This window comes from Mchenga conophoros, linkage group LG1, assembly GCF_057382185.1.
Source record: "Mchenga conophoros isolate Kocher_MC1m ecotype Shallow Benthic linkage group LG1, M_conophoros_male_GT1.1, whole genome shotgun sequence".
Taxonomy (NCBI): domain Eukaryota; kingdom Metazoa; phylum Chordata; class Actinopteri; order Cichliformes; family Cichlidae; genus Mchenga; species Mchenga conophoros.
In genome coordinates this window covers 37,192,026-37,211,467 of record NC_140526.1, presented here as the reverse complement: position 1 = coordinate 37,211,467, position 19,442 = coordinate 37,192,026, and the positions used below count along the sequence as shown (strand labels likewise).

The window sequence follows — 19,442 nt, the reverse complement described above, 5'->3', positions numbered from 1 at the left end:
ACATGACAAAGACGAACCAGGACTGCTGTGTCCTTTCCCAACATTTCAGCAGCTGGTCTCTCTGCCCAGAAGTCTATGGAGTAATGCTATTGTGCACAAGATATGCACAACATGCATTCTGTTTTTATTTACCTGTTATACACAGTATTCCAACTTTTTTGGAAATGGATTTGTAAATGTGTCATACTACTGTGTCATACCCGCAGTTTTCAGTAATTTGATGTATTGTAGCTAAATGCTGAGTGTTCTCAGTGTCTGCAGGCTCGACAGCAGTGTGGAGTTTTCCTGCACAGATGTTTCTGTGTGTTTGAAAACTGGGTGCCCTGCATAAACCTGAGACACACACCAAACTTTGTTTCCTGTTTGACTGATTGGATTGTTCACATATCATTAAGATTCTGATTTACACAACCTTTTGTTCCAACAGAACAACAGGACAGTCCAGCTCCTGAATTCTTTTACTTTCCATCATGATATGTGCAAAATCTGGATTTCTAATAGGTGAATTGTAGAGCACAGTGTACTCATGTTTATGGTACATTCATGCACGATGTACATTTTAAGGGTGTTTTTCATGTGTATTTCAGAGCACGATTTGTACATAGCTTATTCCAAGAAACACAGCGTTTTATTATTCTATTTCATAGAAACATGAAAATTAATTTGATAAATGCAATACTTGCATATCTAAATAGCGCATTTAAGAAAATCTTGTAAGCACAGAAGTAGTTTTCTTGATCTATAGCTATAGCCAGTGATGTTCCATGTTTTGTTTTTACTTTTTCTTGCGGCTGCGTAAGGTAAGGGCGTGGTGACTTTGTCGCCCCCTTGTGGATACCACAGGTACACACCGCCTTTGACGAGGTAATGTTTTTCTCGCAGTAGTATGAGGATAACAAGCCAGCCGATCTGAGTTGCTGTTACTCGCTCCCTCAACCAAGGACGAATAAGCTAAAAACATTTTTTCCGAGAGACATTTTTTCGGCGACGGGGAAACCACCGTTTTTTTTCTTCCCTGTCGGCGCTGTTTGTTTTATCTTCACGGAGTCGCTCGGCTGGAGTTTGTCTGCGGTCTCTATGCTGTCCATGGATTAACACTAGAGTCGACTCCGAAGCGCTGTCATATCAGCTAAAGTGTCAAACTGTGGATTGTGATCCTTACGTCACTTGCCAATATTCAGCGGCTGCTTTCCCCGGTTTGGTTGGAAACAAAGTGGAACTACAGCTAAGTCTATGCAAAACGAGCGGAAACTTGTTGAAATACAATTCGGCGAGTAAACCTTTGGCCAACTGCGGGTCAGCTTTACTAGCGGGAGTGGAGAGATTTAGCTAACGAGGCTATCAACTTTCTCTGACCGCAGCTGTAAATATTTAGGTGGAAGTTTCCTCTAAAAGATACCGACAGCGGGTAGATGTCGACAAGCAGATAAAGTGCATTTGTCGGAATTAAAATGGCACTGACAGTAGCTTAGCCGACTAGCTGTCGCTGTTGCTCTCCGTTCACTTCCAACGCTATGTTAGCAGTGACAGCTAACGCCATGTTAACGTTAGATTCAAACAAGTGGTTCGCTGGAAGAGTGTCAGCGTGAAGTTACAGCTTAACTTTAACCCATTGTCGCCTCGCAGTTTGCCTAGAAAGTCAGAGTAAATATATACTTTGCAAAGTTTTTATTTTGTCCGCTTTTTAGTCACACTTAAACAACTTTTATTAAAGGGAGCTTTGAGTGTTAGCCTAGCCGCGTTAGCTTGCCTGTTGCCTTGTAAAAGCATTGAGACAGTGCAGCCAGCCGAGCTACGTCTGAAGTGACTTTAGTTTAACCGATAACGCGAGGTGTGCTCTTAAAATTCTCATGGGTTTGCTACAACGCTTGCTGAGAGACTTTGCAAAATAAGACCCCACCAGCACAGTCTTCCACTCAAAACAAGTAGCTGAAGTTGTTGAACTGCGGCCCGCACCATGTCCAGCTCCCCAGGCACAGGTGGCTCGAACCCCAGGAAGTTCAGCGAAAAGATAGCGCTGCACAACCAGAAGCAAGCAGAGGAGACGCGGGCCTTTGAACAGCTGATGACGGACCTCAATGTCTCAAGGGTAAATGCGCTTCACTTTCAGCTTGTTGACATTTATTGCTCTCTTGTCTTCTACGCGGATGTGGTCATATACCTCATTCACACCGGAGCTGTCAGGCTTCATCTGCCGGCGGAGATTTCTGGTATTCAACCAGTACTTCTCGTTTCTCTTGAGCAGCCGTAAATCACACCCGTCGATACTCGGCTTATGTAATTCTACTCAAGAGCCAAATATTAAGCAACTTGCGACTTTGGGTGCAGCGATTGACGTACAGCCTTTTTAAACTGCAGTCGGCGGTGAGACAGGAATGGAGAAATTGGCTCCTTAATATTTGCACCAACCGCTTAAAAGCCGTCCTGTTTGTCATGGGCGTGTACAGGATTTTTCTTGAATGGGATAGCACGGGGAGGGGGCACAGGAAGTTTTTGGTTTTTTTTTAGCACAAATAAATAAAGTGTACACATTAGGCACAGAAAACATGGGCACAGTTTTCCAGCTTCTGTGTAACCCCGTGATGCCGTTATATGAAACATTCTCTTTTTAGACTTACTTTTTACTAAAGTCATAAACCTACTTTATTTTCTTATATATTGTTAATTTTAATATAATATTTTATTAAAAACATATCTAACACAACCGTATAAAAGTTTGAGCACAAGAATAAAGTAACTAAAGTAAAAGCACTCATTATGCAGAATCATATACATAATGATTTTGTCTCATAAGTATTTATGCATTTGTGTATCAGATGAGTTTGACTCCTTACTTAATGACTTTTATCTGTATTTATATAGCATCATTCATTAGAGTTATATTTTTAAACATGCAAAATAAGACATAACTAAGCTTTACAATATAAGTACAATATATTAATCTATATTATAGTGGAGCAGAAGTAGAGACATAGAAGTACTTAAAGTACCAGTGAAGTAAAAGTACACGAGTACTTTTTTCCCCCAGACTGTGCTCTCGCTCGTTGGCGCTGGCGTTGTAAGAGTAACACTACCATATGCTGATGGCGTTGGCAGCCGGCCTTCCAGGCCCCCTTCTGGACATGCTCCGGCTTCATAAACACTGAAGGAGTTTCCTGTTCAGAAATGCAGAGTTTACACGTTGTCAGTGTATTTCTTGAAAATGCTTTCACAGGTTCAACCTGATGCTTACTGTCTCATGTAATACGAATTTGAAAAGAGAAATCCGACTAGGGCGAACTAAAGAGGCTCGTGATGTCGGCACATTAGTTACATAGTCTCAGTCTTTGTGTCAGTCAGTGCTTCGCTTCACTTTCTTCACTTGTCACATTTGTATACTTGTAAACATGTGATGACCAGTGTTGGGTTACAATGTAACAATTAGAGTAACGCATTGCTGTAGTCACATTACATTTTTCAGTAACTCGGTAACACATTACTGTACTTAGTTCAGTAAGTACACGGCTGTAACCATTATGTTGTTACTTGCATTAGTGTTTTTTCAGTGTGCCGCCTTTTCCAGTGAACTGTTACTGATGACAGTACCTAATTCAACGTGTGACTCTAGTTTAACAAGTTGCGAGCAGCAGCAGGTTTGTAGTGCAATAGTAGTGACAAAGCAAAGTATCCAAAACATCCAGTGACATGGCACAAGTCAAAATATAAGCAGTCTGGGTCGTGTTTTCTCAGGAAATTTAAAGTAAAAGTATCAAATAACTGTGTAACACGTTAGTATAACAATAACTAAAGTAACCTTGTAACTCTTCAGCAGCCTGCACAGTATTTGCCACATAGTAACATTGAAAGTGAAACAATTTTCTGCCTGGCACGTTGAACATTTGAGTGTTTTAACCTGTTGCTTACAGCTCCACTATGCAACTACGTCAGTAATTTCCATCTGTCGTTGGCGCTTCCTGTCATATGGACTGCAACCATGGCTCCATATGACAACCGATGCTCCAGCCATGCTCGGTTGATTCATTTGTTTACATTTGGGTTGCACATTACCTGCTGGTAGCATCTTTTCCTCCTTCGTAGTCTGGTGGGGGTTTTTTGTTTTGTTTTTGTTGCAAATGGTGAAACATGTTTGTTATTTTGGCCTTTATTTTCCAAAGTGCTGTGCTTTGTTGGAGGTTGCTAAGTAGGGCTGGGTATCGTCACTGATTTCTAGAATCGATTCAATTCCGATTCACAAGGTCCCGAATCGATTCGATCCACGATTCGATTTAATTCGATTCGATTCGATTTAAATCTGGGAAATTTTGACAGTCAGAGATATAATTCAGATCAGGACATTTACATATTTTTGTATCTATAAAAAGGAAGCTGATACTCTCAAGACTTTATCCAAGGTGTGAGCATCACAGCAGATGCCTTTGTGTCAAAGTAGCTGAAGATAAAACACAGAAAAACATGTAGGTGATTTTCCTGGCCTGGGATTTTATAAAAATATTCTGCAGTACATCAAAAACGAAAGAAAACCATTAATTAATCAACATTACCTCTGACGTTACAGCGGTTTTATTAGAGACATGGCTAAGCATTTTGCATTTTGAATAATTTTAAAAAGTTTCAATTTGTTCAGTATTGAACAGCAGAAATGAGGTTTTCTTTTCGGAAGAATGTAAAAGGGGAAAAAACAGCGGCCGACAGCGCTGTAAGCAACAGTAGACTTGTGTAACAAGCAAGCGAATAATGAAGAAAGCGAAACTGTTCGAGAGAGAGAGAGGGGGGGGGGGAGAGGGAGAGAGAGAGAGCTGCGCATCGCAATGGAAGCAAAACAGTAAAAGAGTGAATTCATGACGATGTTTATGTGAAGCGTTTGGATCTTCTTTTGCTGCTGATTCGGTCAATATTGTTTGGAGAGAGATCAAACTAACTGCTTTAGAATCAGCGCATAAAGGGCGTGAACACAAAGCGCGGACCCGGATCAGCGAGCTGTCGGCTTTCAGCCCCGACTGTGAGAAAGGCGACATCTAACTGATTCTGATCCGCGGGTCGCGCTGTGTGTTTAAGTCTATGTGCAGAATCCCTGTACCTGCTCTCATTTACTGTTTGGTGGTTCTTGAAATTTTGTGAGATGTCACCAGAGATTCTGGTATTTCGGACAAAATAAATTTATATTAAAAAATGATTCAGGATTTTAATGAATCGATTTTACGTTATCCAAGCCAGAATCGATTTTAATCGATGAATCGATTATAAAAACCCACCCCTAGTTGCTAAGTAGTGCTCTTTTAAGTTGTTGTCAGAGTCTGGCAAGCAGCTCTTGCTCTCAGACATTCCAGGACTTGCCTTGTTATGCACACTAGGGAAGTCATGGTGTTGCTATAACTAGGGCTGAACGATTATGGAAAATAATCTAATTGCGATTTTTTGCCCCAATATTGCGATTGCGATGCGATATGCGATTATTTTTTAAGGTCTTTGTCTTCTGTATTATTAAACAAAGACAAGCAATACATCATATAGTATGGCCAATACTATATTACATTAATTTTAAACTGTTCTTTCCTGGAAGACAGACCTCTGTTATGATGACATGAGGTGATGCATGAATTGATGACTGACATTTTTATTTAACTTCTTCAATCACAACAGTATATTTGAACATACACAATAGTTTATTTTTAGCTTACAAACATCTGAGCATAAAGTGCTGACAAGGAACCCTGGTGTAAACATTAAAATGAAAGTCAGTACAATGTGCAGATTGCAGAAATATACATAAAAAAAATCAGTGGCTTTACCACACTCAGTTTTTCGACATCTGTGAACTACTAGACAGTCATTCAATTAAAAAATAATATTAAATAAATAAAACTAATAAATAAAAAATACACACATCTTACTGATCTCTGCAGTCAGTAACATTACACATAAAGTGCAAACATAATAGCAATTGTATAAACACACACACAAACACGCCTTTAAAGTTTAAAGGCGTGAAATTGGACGGTCTAGCCTTCTGAATCAGAAGGCTAGTTCTGATTAGCGTCATCGCTGTCTCGGTGGAGTTTAATAAACTCGGCCGTCTGCTTCTTGCTATCTAAAATATAACCAGACACTGGTGTAAATTCTTGACTGTCTCATACTTCTGTTTAATAAGTTTTCTGTTTGACGTTTAGTCAGCTGTGTGAAAACCAAGGAGGAACCCACCCGGGGGATTAATAAAGTTTTATTTTATCTAATCTAATAACTTTAATCTCAGCCAAACCGATTTACTCACGAACAAACAAAACACTGAAAAAAGCCCAACAATAACATTTTTAGGTTGTCTAAGTGACTTATATATTACGTTTAACCCGAGCAGCGAAACTCCGCGGTGATCTGAAAATGATGTGCCGGGAGTTGTGCCGTTCTCGGCCGCATCAGTAATCCTCGAGCTCCCGGCTAGCTATCGAGCTGGTGGGTAGCAGACGCCTCTGAAAACGTCGAAGCACTTTTGCAAATATGGGATATCTTGATAAACCGAGCAGATATTTGATGTTTACACAACTACTTTCTCGCCTGAAAATATGTTAAAAGTTTATTTTGTGACCCAGAAAGATTAGTATGAGTAATTTTAAAACTTAGTAGCGGCCGCCATTGCTGGAAACTGGAGTTTGGCTGGGCCGCGCTATGAATTCTGGGATATGGTAGTAATTTGGACAGCCTTATAATCGCAGTATAATCGCAGCCTTTGCGGTTAGAAAATTGCACTTGATCATGTCGCGATATTATCGCAAATGCGATATATCGTTCAGCCCTAGCTATAACAATGATGTTCTGATATTACACTATTTCAATGTCACAACATTTGTCTTTAGGCCAACCGAAGTCAATAAGGCTGCTGTTGGCAGATGTTGTTGCACGTCCCTGACATGACCACCTCATGTACTCTAGGAACTGTGCTCAGTGACTGAAAAGATGATCAGAACGTAATTCTGAATTGTAACTCAAACAAAGACAGATTGATTCTCATGCGATGCTACAAAAAATAAAGAGAAAATGATTAAAAAATAGATGAAAACGTTTCTGTTATTTCCGGACGGATGCCAAACGTTAACATTAGGAGCTGGTAATGGCTCCTGTTGTAGCTGCTCTGTCTGAGAAAAGACACGCTTGTTGTTTAGTGGTTAAACAGCTCTCCACACCAACACTAAAGCCCCATCCCAGCTGTGAAGCATTAGGGTTTGGAGGTGCTTTGCTACCTTAGACCTGCATGCGTTGCAGGTGCAATTATGTCAGAATTGAGATGGGAAGTTTTCTTAGTTACTGAAGACATTAAATGTACAGTGTTTGTGTATTATTTGCTAGATTGTTTAGATTTGTGACTAGGATGATATCAGACCACACATAAACCTGGAAAATTCATTTTCCTGTGACTGTAAACCTTATGCATTCCAAGTCATAAAAACTCCTTGGATGATATAAAGGCCTTTTCACATTATTCTCATTCCATCCACTGACAGTGGGCTCTTTCTGTGCGAGCGAGAGTCCTGAATGGCTAGTCAAAGAGGATGTGGTTTTGAGGCGACACTGAGTTAAGTTTGCCATAAGATGTGAACTGTAAGTGACCTCTGAGACAGAAAAGCCCAGTCAGTGGCCAGGCCACAGGGCACACTTGAAGCAAACAGCTGAAATTAGAAATAGCTGCTTCAGCATTTACACCAACCATAAAGTCTTACTATCAACCCCTGAGAAGCTCTGCAGAACTCTGCATTGTAGCGAGTACACCAAGAGGCTTAAGTCTGCACCCTTCACATACATAAATATATGTAGATGTTACATAAAGGCTGACCCAGACACTCTAAGAGAGGCAATATTTTTTTCATGTGTCCTACATTAATAATCAATGTTACTGAAATTTGAGGCTAGAAACCCTCTGACATTAAATACCAGTTGTTGGCAGTAAAAATTTCTGAGTTGGCTTGAGGAAGCCTGTGTTTACCAACTTTTCTGTCGTGTATATCACAGACCCATTGGTTACTGACCACCAGCACCTCTAAACACCGTACCACTGTCTGCTGTGCTGTGTGTGCTGAATCAGAACAGTCTTTCGCCCACACTGCACAGAAACTGATACATTTTGTGCCAAAAGATAAGGTTTTTAGTCCAGTGGTCCTAGCTCGCCCCAAATTTCTTGCCAACTTCAGTCTCTTTGTAAACTCTTATACAACACGATACAATCAAACAAGGCCAGTCTTTGAAATTTAAATTTTGTCCTTTCGGCACTCTAAGGGAAGTTGGCCCTCTGATTTGCCTATCCCCAATCACAGCTAAGGGCCGGCCCTGTTTACCTTGGCAGAACAAGCTGCCTTCTGTTTTCTGCGAGGTAATCATTGTGGCGTCTTTGCAGTAGGCTGCTAATGTGGACGCCAAGCTGCCCATTTCCTAGAATGTGTCCCCAGTGTCCAGTGGATATGGCTGCTTTTTAATCAGACAGACAGTTTTTAATGCATTTATACATTACGCCTGTCTCTCTGTTCACTTCCAAAATGTAGATGGTAAAATCAGATTAAATAATAAGAGCACAGCTGTGCTAAAGCATCTGGAGTGGCTGCTTGCACTACGATATTGCTTCAAACTGATTGAAAACCATAAATCCATTTGATGAGACATGCAAAGAAAAAAAATGCAATTTGAGGAGCAGTGACAGTATAACAGGAGTGGGCCCCAAGTGACATTTTAGACATCCGCAGGATATTGCAGAATTTGAAGTATGATATAAGGTCGGTTGCTCAAATTCATTTCTCATTCAGAACTTGTTCTCTACGTGCCCAGACGATCAACACGTGACTCTGTTTTTGTCGTAGGTCCAGTTTCAGAAGATCCAGCAGCTTCGCTTGTCTCAGTCAAGGGCACAGTACTACGGAGGCTCTCTGCCCAACGTCAATCAAATCGGCAACACCAGCACTGAATTTCAGGTGGGAACTCGTCACCGTCAAAATATACAGCACCCACACAGACTGCATTCAAAATGTAATAACACCTCTCTAAGACTTTAAGCAAAATGAAATATCATGGACTTGATAAGGTCTGTATGAAATCTGTGTGGAAAAAAAGCCCAGAGGTTTAACAGAAATACTCATTGTGCACTTGGGCCAATTCTTGTGCAGTTATGCTGCAGTGAAGTTGAGCCAAATTCAACTCTTTCACTAGACGAGCCTTATTTCTGTCTTTCTTTATATATGTATGTTTGGTCTTGGTGGAGCTCTGCATTAGCGCTGCAGCTGCATCAGTGCAGCATTGTTGTTCAAACCTATTAAGGAGGCCTCACAGGGCTAATGTCAGTTTGAACATGGCCTCAGGACATACTGGTGCAGAAACACGGGAGGTTTTAGTCGGTTTGAAGTTTTGAAGTTAAGCTAAAAAAGATTTCTTATTAAAAGAAAAGAAAAAGATGTGTGCTTTCCTTGAAATTGCAGTCCATCATGTGTAAGCTCTCGTTTTCATTGAGGGGTTGTTCAAGGTCAGCTGTGTTTGATGCCCACTTTTGATGTGCGGCTCAACTGCAAAAGCAGCAAAACTGTGTGCTGGATCTTTAGAAGTGCAAACAAGCTGCTCTCGAGAGCATTAAATAATTCACTCGAGTTTCTGCAGACTGGAAGAAAAACCAGGATAAAACATCAATGCTGCAGTTCTAACAGAGCTTTTCTGTCACACTGGGACGTGTATCAGTTCTCTGAGGAGTATCTGTCCTAAGATACACAAAGTCCAGGTAAAGGTGTCCCTGTTAGCTGAAAGAATGGCCTTTTGAGGTGGAGCTTTCCCCTCACTGACGGATAAAGCCTCCCTCACTGATCGAGTGCATTCGTCTCTACTGGGACTCAAACTAAATGGCTTCTAGCTCTTACTCGATTGTGATCATTTGTTAGCCCTAATTCAATTAAATGAGTGCAGAGTGCTTAATGTAATACTTGCCAAGGCTTTCTTAATCAGACAGAATTAACCCATTTAATCCCAACTTTTCCCAAACACCACAATACTACCATCACGTGTTAAGCCTTAACGAGAGGTAGAGCAGGGCGATATGGCCAAAAATATTTATCACGATATATATTTGAAAATTTGCGATAACGATATAACTGACGATATAATTGACGCAAGACAAAACAGAACTCCATACTAGCGAAAAAAAACCCCATCCATTTCTTTTCACTTAAACAAGCAGCTGTTTTTTATGTGCATTAAAGCTATATAAACATTTAACAGTGTAAAAGTAAATTCCTTGCTGAAAGTTTAACCAAAAGGCATTTCCAGTAGAAATGCGCTGACATATCCTGAGCATAACCATGTATAATATCCACTGAAGTTAAAAAGAGGTGCTTTGCTACATTAAACTGCATAAAAAAGTCAAATATGTATTTTTCGGACCATAAGGTGCACGGGATTATTAGGCACATTAAGCGAAACAAAGCAGTCAGATAAATCAAACTTTATTCAACTCACACTTCTTGCTTCCTCCACTTCTGTACTATTGATTCCTTAATGCTGTATTCTCTCACAGCTGCTCTATTCCCATGTTGTTGCAGTATATTAATGACTAACCTTGTATTGTGGATGGATTATCTCAGTTGTTCTCCTGACTGAAGTTTGGTCCGTTTACAGCATCCTGCCATGCGATTGCATTTGTCTCTAACCATCAGGAACCTTCACGTTAACTTTTATCGAGTGGAAAAAAGTTAGCGTTCATCCTCCAGCTTCACTGTTTATATTATGCTAACATAGCTGTGTCGCTAGCGATCACGTAGCACATCATTATATACCAGCTAGCCCAACTTCAGTAACCCTACAAACGTCACTGCTGTTTAGTTTTCTGTCTTCATTTATGTTGGAAGTGATAGCAGAGCTGTACGTTTGAATTTTTTCAGAAATCTCCCTGCCAGAACATGCTATATCATGCTTAGGTAACTAGCGAAACTAGCGAGCTAACTTCCGCTAACTTCCTGCTAGCTTCTAACTCCGTTAAATGTAATAAATTCTGTTTTCATGGATGCCTGGATGTTAAACTTCATAGTTACACCTGGTAAAGCAGCAACGCTGATCGTTTTATTAAAGATGAAAGAATTTAGACAGTTTTTAACTCTCAGTGATGCTGCAGTGTTCGTTTGACTTTGGGACCTGGAATGGGCGGAGTTTAGGACCCAGATTGCTCCCAGAATTACAAGCACCTTAGTCCAACAAATACGGCAATAACGACAGCCCGCTTGCATGTTCTACAAAAAAAGTGCTTTGTTGTGTATCTGATGGACAAACACCAAACCAGTTCCGCATCACTGAAGTGGCAGCATTTTTACAAACTAATTCTAGTTCATCTGTTTCACTCAACGATCCGCTTTTTCCCTTCTCATTCTCCGTTGCCACCATGCTTTTTCGGCCATGTGCGTATGAAAACAAAGGCACTGCGCATGCGCGTTTCACCCATATTATGTTGCGATATTTCATTTTCTTATCGTTGCCTAACATTGTACCGGTATTACTGTGAACGGTATAATATGGCCCAGCCCTAACGAGAGGTGGAAACGTCCTCTGCTTGATCTCAGCTGACTGGGGTGATAATCTGTATACTGAACTGATTTATTTCTCCACTAAAGTGCGACCTCTTAAACTCCAAAATTCCTTTCATAAGACCTGAATACTGCAAGCATACAAAACCTAACCAATGCAATAATGCAACACTACTATCGGTAGCGTGGAGAGGATGTCACACAGGCTTAGTACAGCCGAGCATATAGCAAAGGTCCGTTGGGAGCATCTGGCTGAGGCCTCGGGCAGTGAGGTCTTTAAATCCCACCCTCAGTCAGAATCTCAACAATATTCCAAGGAGATCCTGAGTGCAGTAAGGTCTATGTCAGGGTGCTGGAGAGGGGAGTCTATCCGTTAGTTGAAGCTTGGATTCTGGAAGAACGATTTGGTTTTCGTTCAGCTCTTTCTCAAGGATATTCAAGCATTTGTGGGAGTTTTCCCAACTTATCTCCATATGTACACACAAAACACAACTAGTAAACTTGGAGATGGGATCCAGTTGCATTTCGGGATGTTTTGGGAAGTTGGGGTATGTGGTATTCCTATCATGTCCCTGTACAGTGGGAGCTTGGTTCATATTGTTAGCTACAAGTCAGACTTGTTCTCGGCGGGTTTGACTTTGCCAGGACCGCCCTTCATCACGGACTCTGATGTAATTTTATAGACTCTCTAGGTGCTCTCTTTCTAGTGCAGGCATGGGATGGAAGGTGTTGAGTTCAGCTATTTCAGGATCTCATCTCTGCTTTGGGTAAATAATGTGGTCTTGTTGACTTCATCGAGCAATGACTGCTAATTTGCACTGAGGCGGTTTGCTTTATGCTCTATATCTGACCCATTGCTCTCACAAATCACTGAGGATAGTGGTTGTGGTTCTCTAGGTGCTCTATGTCAGTGGTCCCCAACCCCCGGGCCTCGGACCGGTATCGGTCCGTGAGTCGTTTGGTACCGGGCCGCGAGAGTTGAGGCTCAGGTGTGAAATGTATGGTTTTCAGGGTTTTTAATCGGTTTCAGCGTTATTTTGTGCTCTGTTACCTGCCGCTCACTGTTAATGTCTGTAAGATGTTTAGTCTTAGTGTTTTAATTCTATGACCACATACCTGTGGTCAGAGCTGCATATATAGACATAACTACCAGACACTTTAAAGATGACTTGTATGAAAACAGATGGTTCGATCTTTATGTTAACATAGTTGAGTAACATGTCTGGGTTTCAGCCAGGGAATAAACAGCTCTAAACTGTTAAACATGTGACATTACATGTATTTCACTGTGGCACTTTATGTGATGAAAATGCATGGGTACATATTGGTCTCTGACAGTGTTTGTAGACTTTTAAAGGGGACCTATTGTGTGTATCTGTCACATTTTTCAATGTTGACTTTTAAATTACACACATGGCTAAAGTTTCAGATAATCTGGCTGCAGACTGCTCCATATGCTCGCTGTCAGGTAGTTGTTTTTTATGCACAGCAGCATGAGATGTCATAGAGAAGGGATATCTCTGCGTTGGTCATCTAAGGCCCACAAACCCCATCGACCTGCTGTTTAAACCGCTGGTTTGGGAGGGGCTTCCAATCAGAAGAAAGTCATCTTAACCAGAGGGGAAAGGGGAGGAGCTACTACTGAGGGCCAGTGACTGTGGCATAACTGCTCTAATAGTGTACAAGAGTGAAAATATGGAGCACAGTGAGGTGTAAAAGGTGTTAGTGATCACATTAAGTCTGTTCTGTTTAGGTGTACAACCTTAATTAACATGATTACTAAACGGCTCATTTCAGTTCTGCAGCACCTTTCACCAAGTGTCAGCAGCTCTAACTACATTTCAGGAAACAGCTTTTTGATGTGTGTGATGTGAACAGTTCCTTTGCTGTGTCCTTTACAGGGTGGCTTCCCTTCAGGTTTGGACTCTGTGAGAGGGACTCGCCACCACGGGCTGGTCGAGAGGGTCCACAGGGACCGCAACCGTATCAACTCTCCCCATCGCCGACCCCTCGACAAGCACGGCCGGCAGATATCCTTTAAAGCCTGAACGAACGATAGTTTCTGTGCAATACGGATGTTGTCATCATCATGAAAGGTTAATCGACGATGAGAAAGTGGGTGCTGTGGCTTCCAGGTGGTTTTTGTTTTGTTTGTTAATGGTTTGTGTTCATAGTGAGCTTTAATGTGACGACACTTACTGGTGTAGGCAGATGTTCTCTAGCCTCAGGAGCAGAATTAGTCATTATGCTAATTTCAAGTGTGACGCAGAGACAATGTGCTTGCTTTTTCCTAATAGACACTGACAGCAGGAGATTCTCAGCATCGTCTGAGAGCACACTGAAGGTGTGGGTACATATGTGTGTGTTTTGCATGCACGTGTCGCAGTAAGTGAGACTTTCATGGTGAAGATGCAGGAGCAGAGCGGTGATTGTTTGACTCGTAGCTGCGACCTTCATCTCATCATGGAGTCTCATCACAGCTGAAATGAGCAAGAGAAGAGAAATCATTTCGTTTTATACGTCCTTGTAGATTTCACGGTCGGCAGTGAAATAATTCAGGATTTGTACGATTTTACGATGCACAGTTAATTATTGTGATTGTTTTTAGCAGTCAGCAATTACATGCGCAGTGTTTGTCAGGATGCATAACAGCTGCGTAGGCAGTTCACGTATAATAATTTAACTCATGAATGATGAGCAACCATTATAAGAGATGAGAGAAGTAACTTGGACAGACTGTTCTAAAAATGAATTTGCGGCCCGATTCCTTTTTAGACTGAGCCTGTTGTGTGCTGTTATCATTATCCAACATGCAATCGCACAAAAACAGTAGCTGCTTCTAACCGATGACTGAAACATGAGTTTCTTGATGTGGATTCATTCACACCCAGTTTTTTATATTTAAATTAAGCATTTGTTCACACTTCTAGCAGCCCTACTTGTTTCTTCTTTCCCTGCCTCTGCACAGATGTTGAAGAGAAGCTCTTTATATATAAAAGTTTATATATCTATACTAACTGACTTTAGTAAGATTGCCAAAATAAAATCAATACTCTGGTTTGAATCAATACCAAAGTTGTTGTGCATCTGTTACACTATAATGAAACAAGTGGTAACTTGTGGGGTGGCTGCATGCCAAATATCCTTGGGCAAGATACCAACCTAGAGTTGCTCTGTGATGTGTCCACTGGAGTGTGAATGCTGGATAGAAAAGCACCTGCGTAGAAAAAAAACAACAACCTAGAAAAACGTGCTCGTACAGATGGGTGTGAAAAGCTAAATGAGCCCAGTGTAGAAAAGTGCGATATAAGGACCAGTCCATTTACTTTGTTTGTTAAGTTCTAACTTGGCCCTGTGACAGACTGGTGAAGACATTGTATGGATGGACACGTAGATGTGTCCACTGTTTCCCAGGCATCGTTTTGACTTGGACCCATTTATATCAACAGCAGCTCAACATATTTGGTGATTTCTTTGTATCTGAGCAAACAATGCTATCCGTAATCGATTTGCTAGTAGATGCCCTCATTCTTCTTTGAACCTTTTAGTCACTGCTAACCAGCTAGCTGCAGTCCTTCACACCCTGTGCTTCTCTATTGGCTGACCAAGTTGCTGTTGTGGTGGTGCTTGACATCATTTAGTGGCTTTTTCTAGAAGCTCCACAGTTATCTTCCTGCTGCTCTGGAGCGAGCTGGGCCCTCTAACCACAACCTGCAGGTAGACTGGTTCCTGTGGGCCTAAGTAAATATAACTCCGCACCAGTAGGCGGCAGGGTAAAGTGTCTTGCCCAAGGACACAACAACCAGGACAGAGAGCCCGGGGATCGAACCGGCAACCTTCCGGTTACAGATGCGCTTCCCAACCCGTGTTGCTAAAGACTGAAACACACCACACCTCTTCCAAAGCTTACGACAGCTTCATTAACTGCTGTATGAACACTGCCTTCAAAATATACACATTACATATACTCTCTATTTCAGTTAAGTTTTGCAGCTGTACATTTCCAGATAGGAGCATAAGCTGCACTTCCTTTTGATCACTTTTGTTTGACATAAAACAATAAAGTTGAGCCCAGTTTGCAGACCTTTGTTCTGCTTAACAGTTAAAGAGCTGTGATTGTGGTTCACATCAGCGAGCAGTAGAACAGGATGAGAGATTAGGATGGATAGCTTTGTTTGTTTTCTAATTTTAATGAAAGTTGTATACTGTAATGTAACATGTAACCTGGGTGGGGCCCCCGTGTTGATGTTTGATCTCGTAGTATCAAAACAAAAGCGGTGGTGTCAGTTCTGTGCATTGGTGTCTGCAAAGGTCAATAATGAGGTGTTTGTTGCTCAGAATGGGCCCTGTGGGACAGGAGGCCATCTAAGCACCTGTGCTTCATGGTCACATGGTGTCATAGCCTTCCTGTTTAATATCTGATTATTTCAATAGTAAAAATGTACATCGCAGTAGCGGAAATGAAACTTTAGTCAACAACACTGGTTAGAACTGCTGAGAGCCAAATCTGCCACTGTGCAGATAAAAAGCTGGGGGGAGGAGACATGTCATCGTTGCCCTATTAGGATTGAACAGTAATCTTTCTGTCAGCTAGGCTACTGATGATTGGTTGAACTTGAGCTGGAAAGTCGACCTTCTACTTACTCTTTACTTGTTACGTGGTGATTACAGGGGGCAGCACATCACCTTCAAAATAAAAATGACAAATTTGATGTCAGTCTGATCCTGACTATGAAAGTTGGAGATGCTGTCATCGTGACAATGGGACAAACTATGAGCCTGATCTGTTTGATTCAGTCATCAGCAGTGTAGCTCAGGTTGAAGGTATTCCAGTTGCTTTTGTCTTAGGCACAGTCAGGTCGTGTGTGTTGATACTGCTGGAAAGATCCGAGGACGACCTGTGCTGCACACTCTCTTTTTCTGTTTGTTACGTTAAGCAGCTTTCTCACCTTCATCGATACGCACATATATACACTCCACCTTTCATGTCAGCTCTACTGTTCACATTGCATGCATATGTTTGAGGAGGTGCACTCACACTGAGACTTGGAGCAGTGAAAGGAGAAACTAGCGTGACTGTAAATGACAGCTTAATGAATGCAGACTCACGCTGAGACTGGACCATTAGTTAAAATCACAAAAACATGTAATGAAGTGTGTCTGTATCAAACGACACCTGAAGCCGAGACACTTGTAGTGGATTGTTCTTCTGTTTTTAACAGTGGCAAATCTTTAAAATGTGATGGTGGCTCCAATAGGCCAGAGAAATGCAGGGTGGGCTGATTTTGAATGATTTTCCCATTTCAGGCTCACTGCTCATATAGAAGAAGGTTGTTCATTCATTTTTCCTCTTTGTGCGCTCCGGGCTAGACTCCTCCATTGTAGCTGTTGAAAGGTGTTAATCCAGTTTGACTGGATCATGGCCTCTCTGCTCTGTATCTGGGCCTGTCCGATGTTTTGTGTGAGAACTGATGAATGACACCAAGTATCTAGATTGTAAATCTGCCCCATGTCAATAATAATCCATGTGATACAGATTCTCCTGGAACAGCCGTCAGTCTCGCGTGGCTTTGCTTGAATTAAGCAGCTACCCCGTATTTCCAAAACAAAAGACCTCAACTCGCTGAAAGAGTAACTGTTGGCAAGACGAAGCGCCACCCTGCCCTCTCGCAGACAAAGCCAGGAACTCTGCATCAGCATTCAGGAGTAAATCAAATAATGCTGCCATTGTTTCATGTTGTTCAGCAGTCAGGTTGTTGGACAGCATGTTAGAGCATCCAGGATGGCGTGCCCTCTCTACTGTGCACCACAGCGTGTGTATAAAGGCAAACATGTCTTTCTTAAATGTTGTTTCACTGAGTGTTTTGGGACGGTCGGTTCTGTTGTTCACACCTTTTCTCTGCTGTACATCACTTCAGCAGGGCTTTGACCTGCTTCTTATAGACAGAACACATCTGCATATCTTTTATAATGAGGTTTAATTCTGACTGTTGTGTTATGGTGTTGATGTGTCACTCGTTTCCTTGACCAAAGCCTACATAGAGAGCTCTCCGTATGGAGCGGTGTACCTGTCGCCACCTCCGGACAACAACTGGAGAAGGTGAGTAGAGCCTCCGAGCTCCTGACAGAATGCTTATCGTCTTTTCTTCTTCCTCTAACTGGATCATTTTACAACAGGAACCATTTGCTCCTGCCAGTGTATTTCCCATATCAAGTCTGTCTGTGTGCTAGCTGTTATTTTCTTTTAAAGTCCAGACCCCAGCTATCTCGATTGAACACAGATCAGTGAGTAATGGCTGAGTGAGGTGCTGGAGCAGGCTGTTGGGTGGAGTTGTTGGCCTCGACTGTTTCTGCACAAATGTTTCAAGTGTGAAAATGCTGCGTTGGCCCTGAGAAGCCTGCGCCTCACTGAAGGTGTCTGACAGATAGCCTTTTGTTTTAAAGGTCATGCCCAGCAGCAGTCATCCTACTGCTAAGGGATTTGTGTTGTCGCTGCCCCGTGGTGCAGAATCACCAACTTAGCTGAAACTCTGTCTCGGCATCTGCTGGAAGACTGAGCTCTGATCGTGGCTGCGTAGAGCAGTTAGTGTGCTGGTAGACAGCTTTTTCTCTGTGTTTACAAGGGAGTGAATTATGGGCCTGTAATAGAAGAGCTGAGCCAAGCTCCTCCCTTCTCACTCTTTCAGTCTTGCTGTGTTTCCACACTTTGTGTTTTGTATGCCGTCTTGGCCGGCTGCCGATCAGCCTGCCTCGTTTTCTTCCACAGCAGCGACGCAGACATTGGCTCTGCGTTGCAGTGTACTATAACAGCTTGCGCCGAAGAACTGAATAAGGCCCACGCCCTTGCGTCATTGTTGATAGCACAAAACAGGTTGGCTGACAAACGTCCTCGCGGAGCAGCCAGACGTCAGCGCACTCGGAGTGGGCGTGTTTCTTACTGAGCCATGTGGCACAAAGAACTAAAAGCAGATTCGTGCATATAATTTCGGCACCGCTGCTTTTGTCTCAGACCTGTTCGTGGTGAATGGTTGAGCTTGTGAATTTAGAGTATGAGCAAACGTGACGATCATTTTGACGTGATTCAGTCACTGGACCTTCTGGCATGAAGGCGCACACAAGTCTATGAACGATAATGTGAACTCGTCAATCGATTGAATGAGTCTTCAATGGGTTGTGACTCAGTTGTGCTAGAGGATTTTTTTCATAGTTTCTCTGTTTATAGGTGCAAAGTACTCAATCTAAAATCCAAATACTCTTATGTAAACTGCCAAAAAACCCTTTGTTATGCTTGTGGTCATTTTTCCTTTCGTTTTCTTTTCCTGTTCCCTCTTCGTGCCCCTCTGCAGCTCCATCAAGTCTCTGCAGGCCAAATCGAGCCTCCTGCTCCAACCTGCAGCAGATTGCTGTCACAGTGTGTAACAGGGATAAGCTTCCCCCTCAGCAGTGGATTTTGGCCTATTTTACTGTCACAGGCAGAGGAACTACGAGTACCATAATGCTGGTTATAAGGCGTACCATAAGTGGAAGCACATTGGGCAAACTCTGCTGCCCAGTTTGTCTCAGTAGAGCTTGAAAGCTCAGAGAGCATCCCTGTCCCCCTGCTTAATGTTCGCATGTTCACCTGACATCCGAGGGCTTTACATGTGTTTTCATTTGCTTTTTAGTTCTAATGATGTAGTTCATCATTCTGAGATTTGTATATCTGGCTGAGCCAAGACAAACAACAACAAAATGCTAAGTAGCCTTCCTGAATTTTACTTATCACAGTTTCCAGATTGTGGGTTTTGAAAAGCTGATAAGAAGTTTAAATGTTGACTTAATCCATCAGTTTATTCAGAATATTGAATCTGGCATCGTAATAATACTCGGAAGATGCTTATAACCGTCCATGAATGAGGTTAATCAAGGTTC

General features: G+C 42.0%; 1 protein-coding gene across 2 annotated transcripts in view; it reads left to right on the top strand.

Annotated features, from left to right (window-relative positions):
• Nucleotides 1-843: 843 nt before the first annotated feature.
• Nucleotides 844-19,442, top strand: part of crtc3 (CREB regulated transcription coactivator 3) — a 46,118-nt gene continuing 27,519 nt past the window's right edge. For both annotated transcript variants that reach the window (XM_085276947.1, XM_085276940.1), the window contains exons 1-4: nucleotides 844-2,089; nucleotides 8,838-8,948; nucleotides 13,433-13,564; nucleotides 17,573-17,631. In XM_085276947.1, the coding sequence (XP_085133073.1) occupies nucleotides 1,958-2,089; nucleotides 8,838-8,948; nucleotides 13,433-13,564; nucleotides 17,573-17,631 (434 nt within the window). In that variant the 5' untranslated portion in view covers nucleotides 844-1,957. The remainder of the gene's footprint in view (nucleotides 2,090-8,837; nucleotides 8,949-13,432; nucleotides 13,565-17,572; nucleotides 17,632-19,442) is intronic.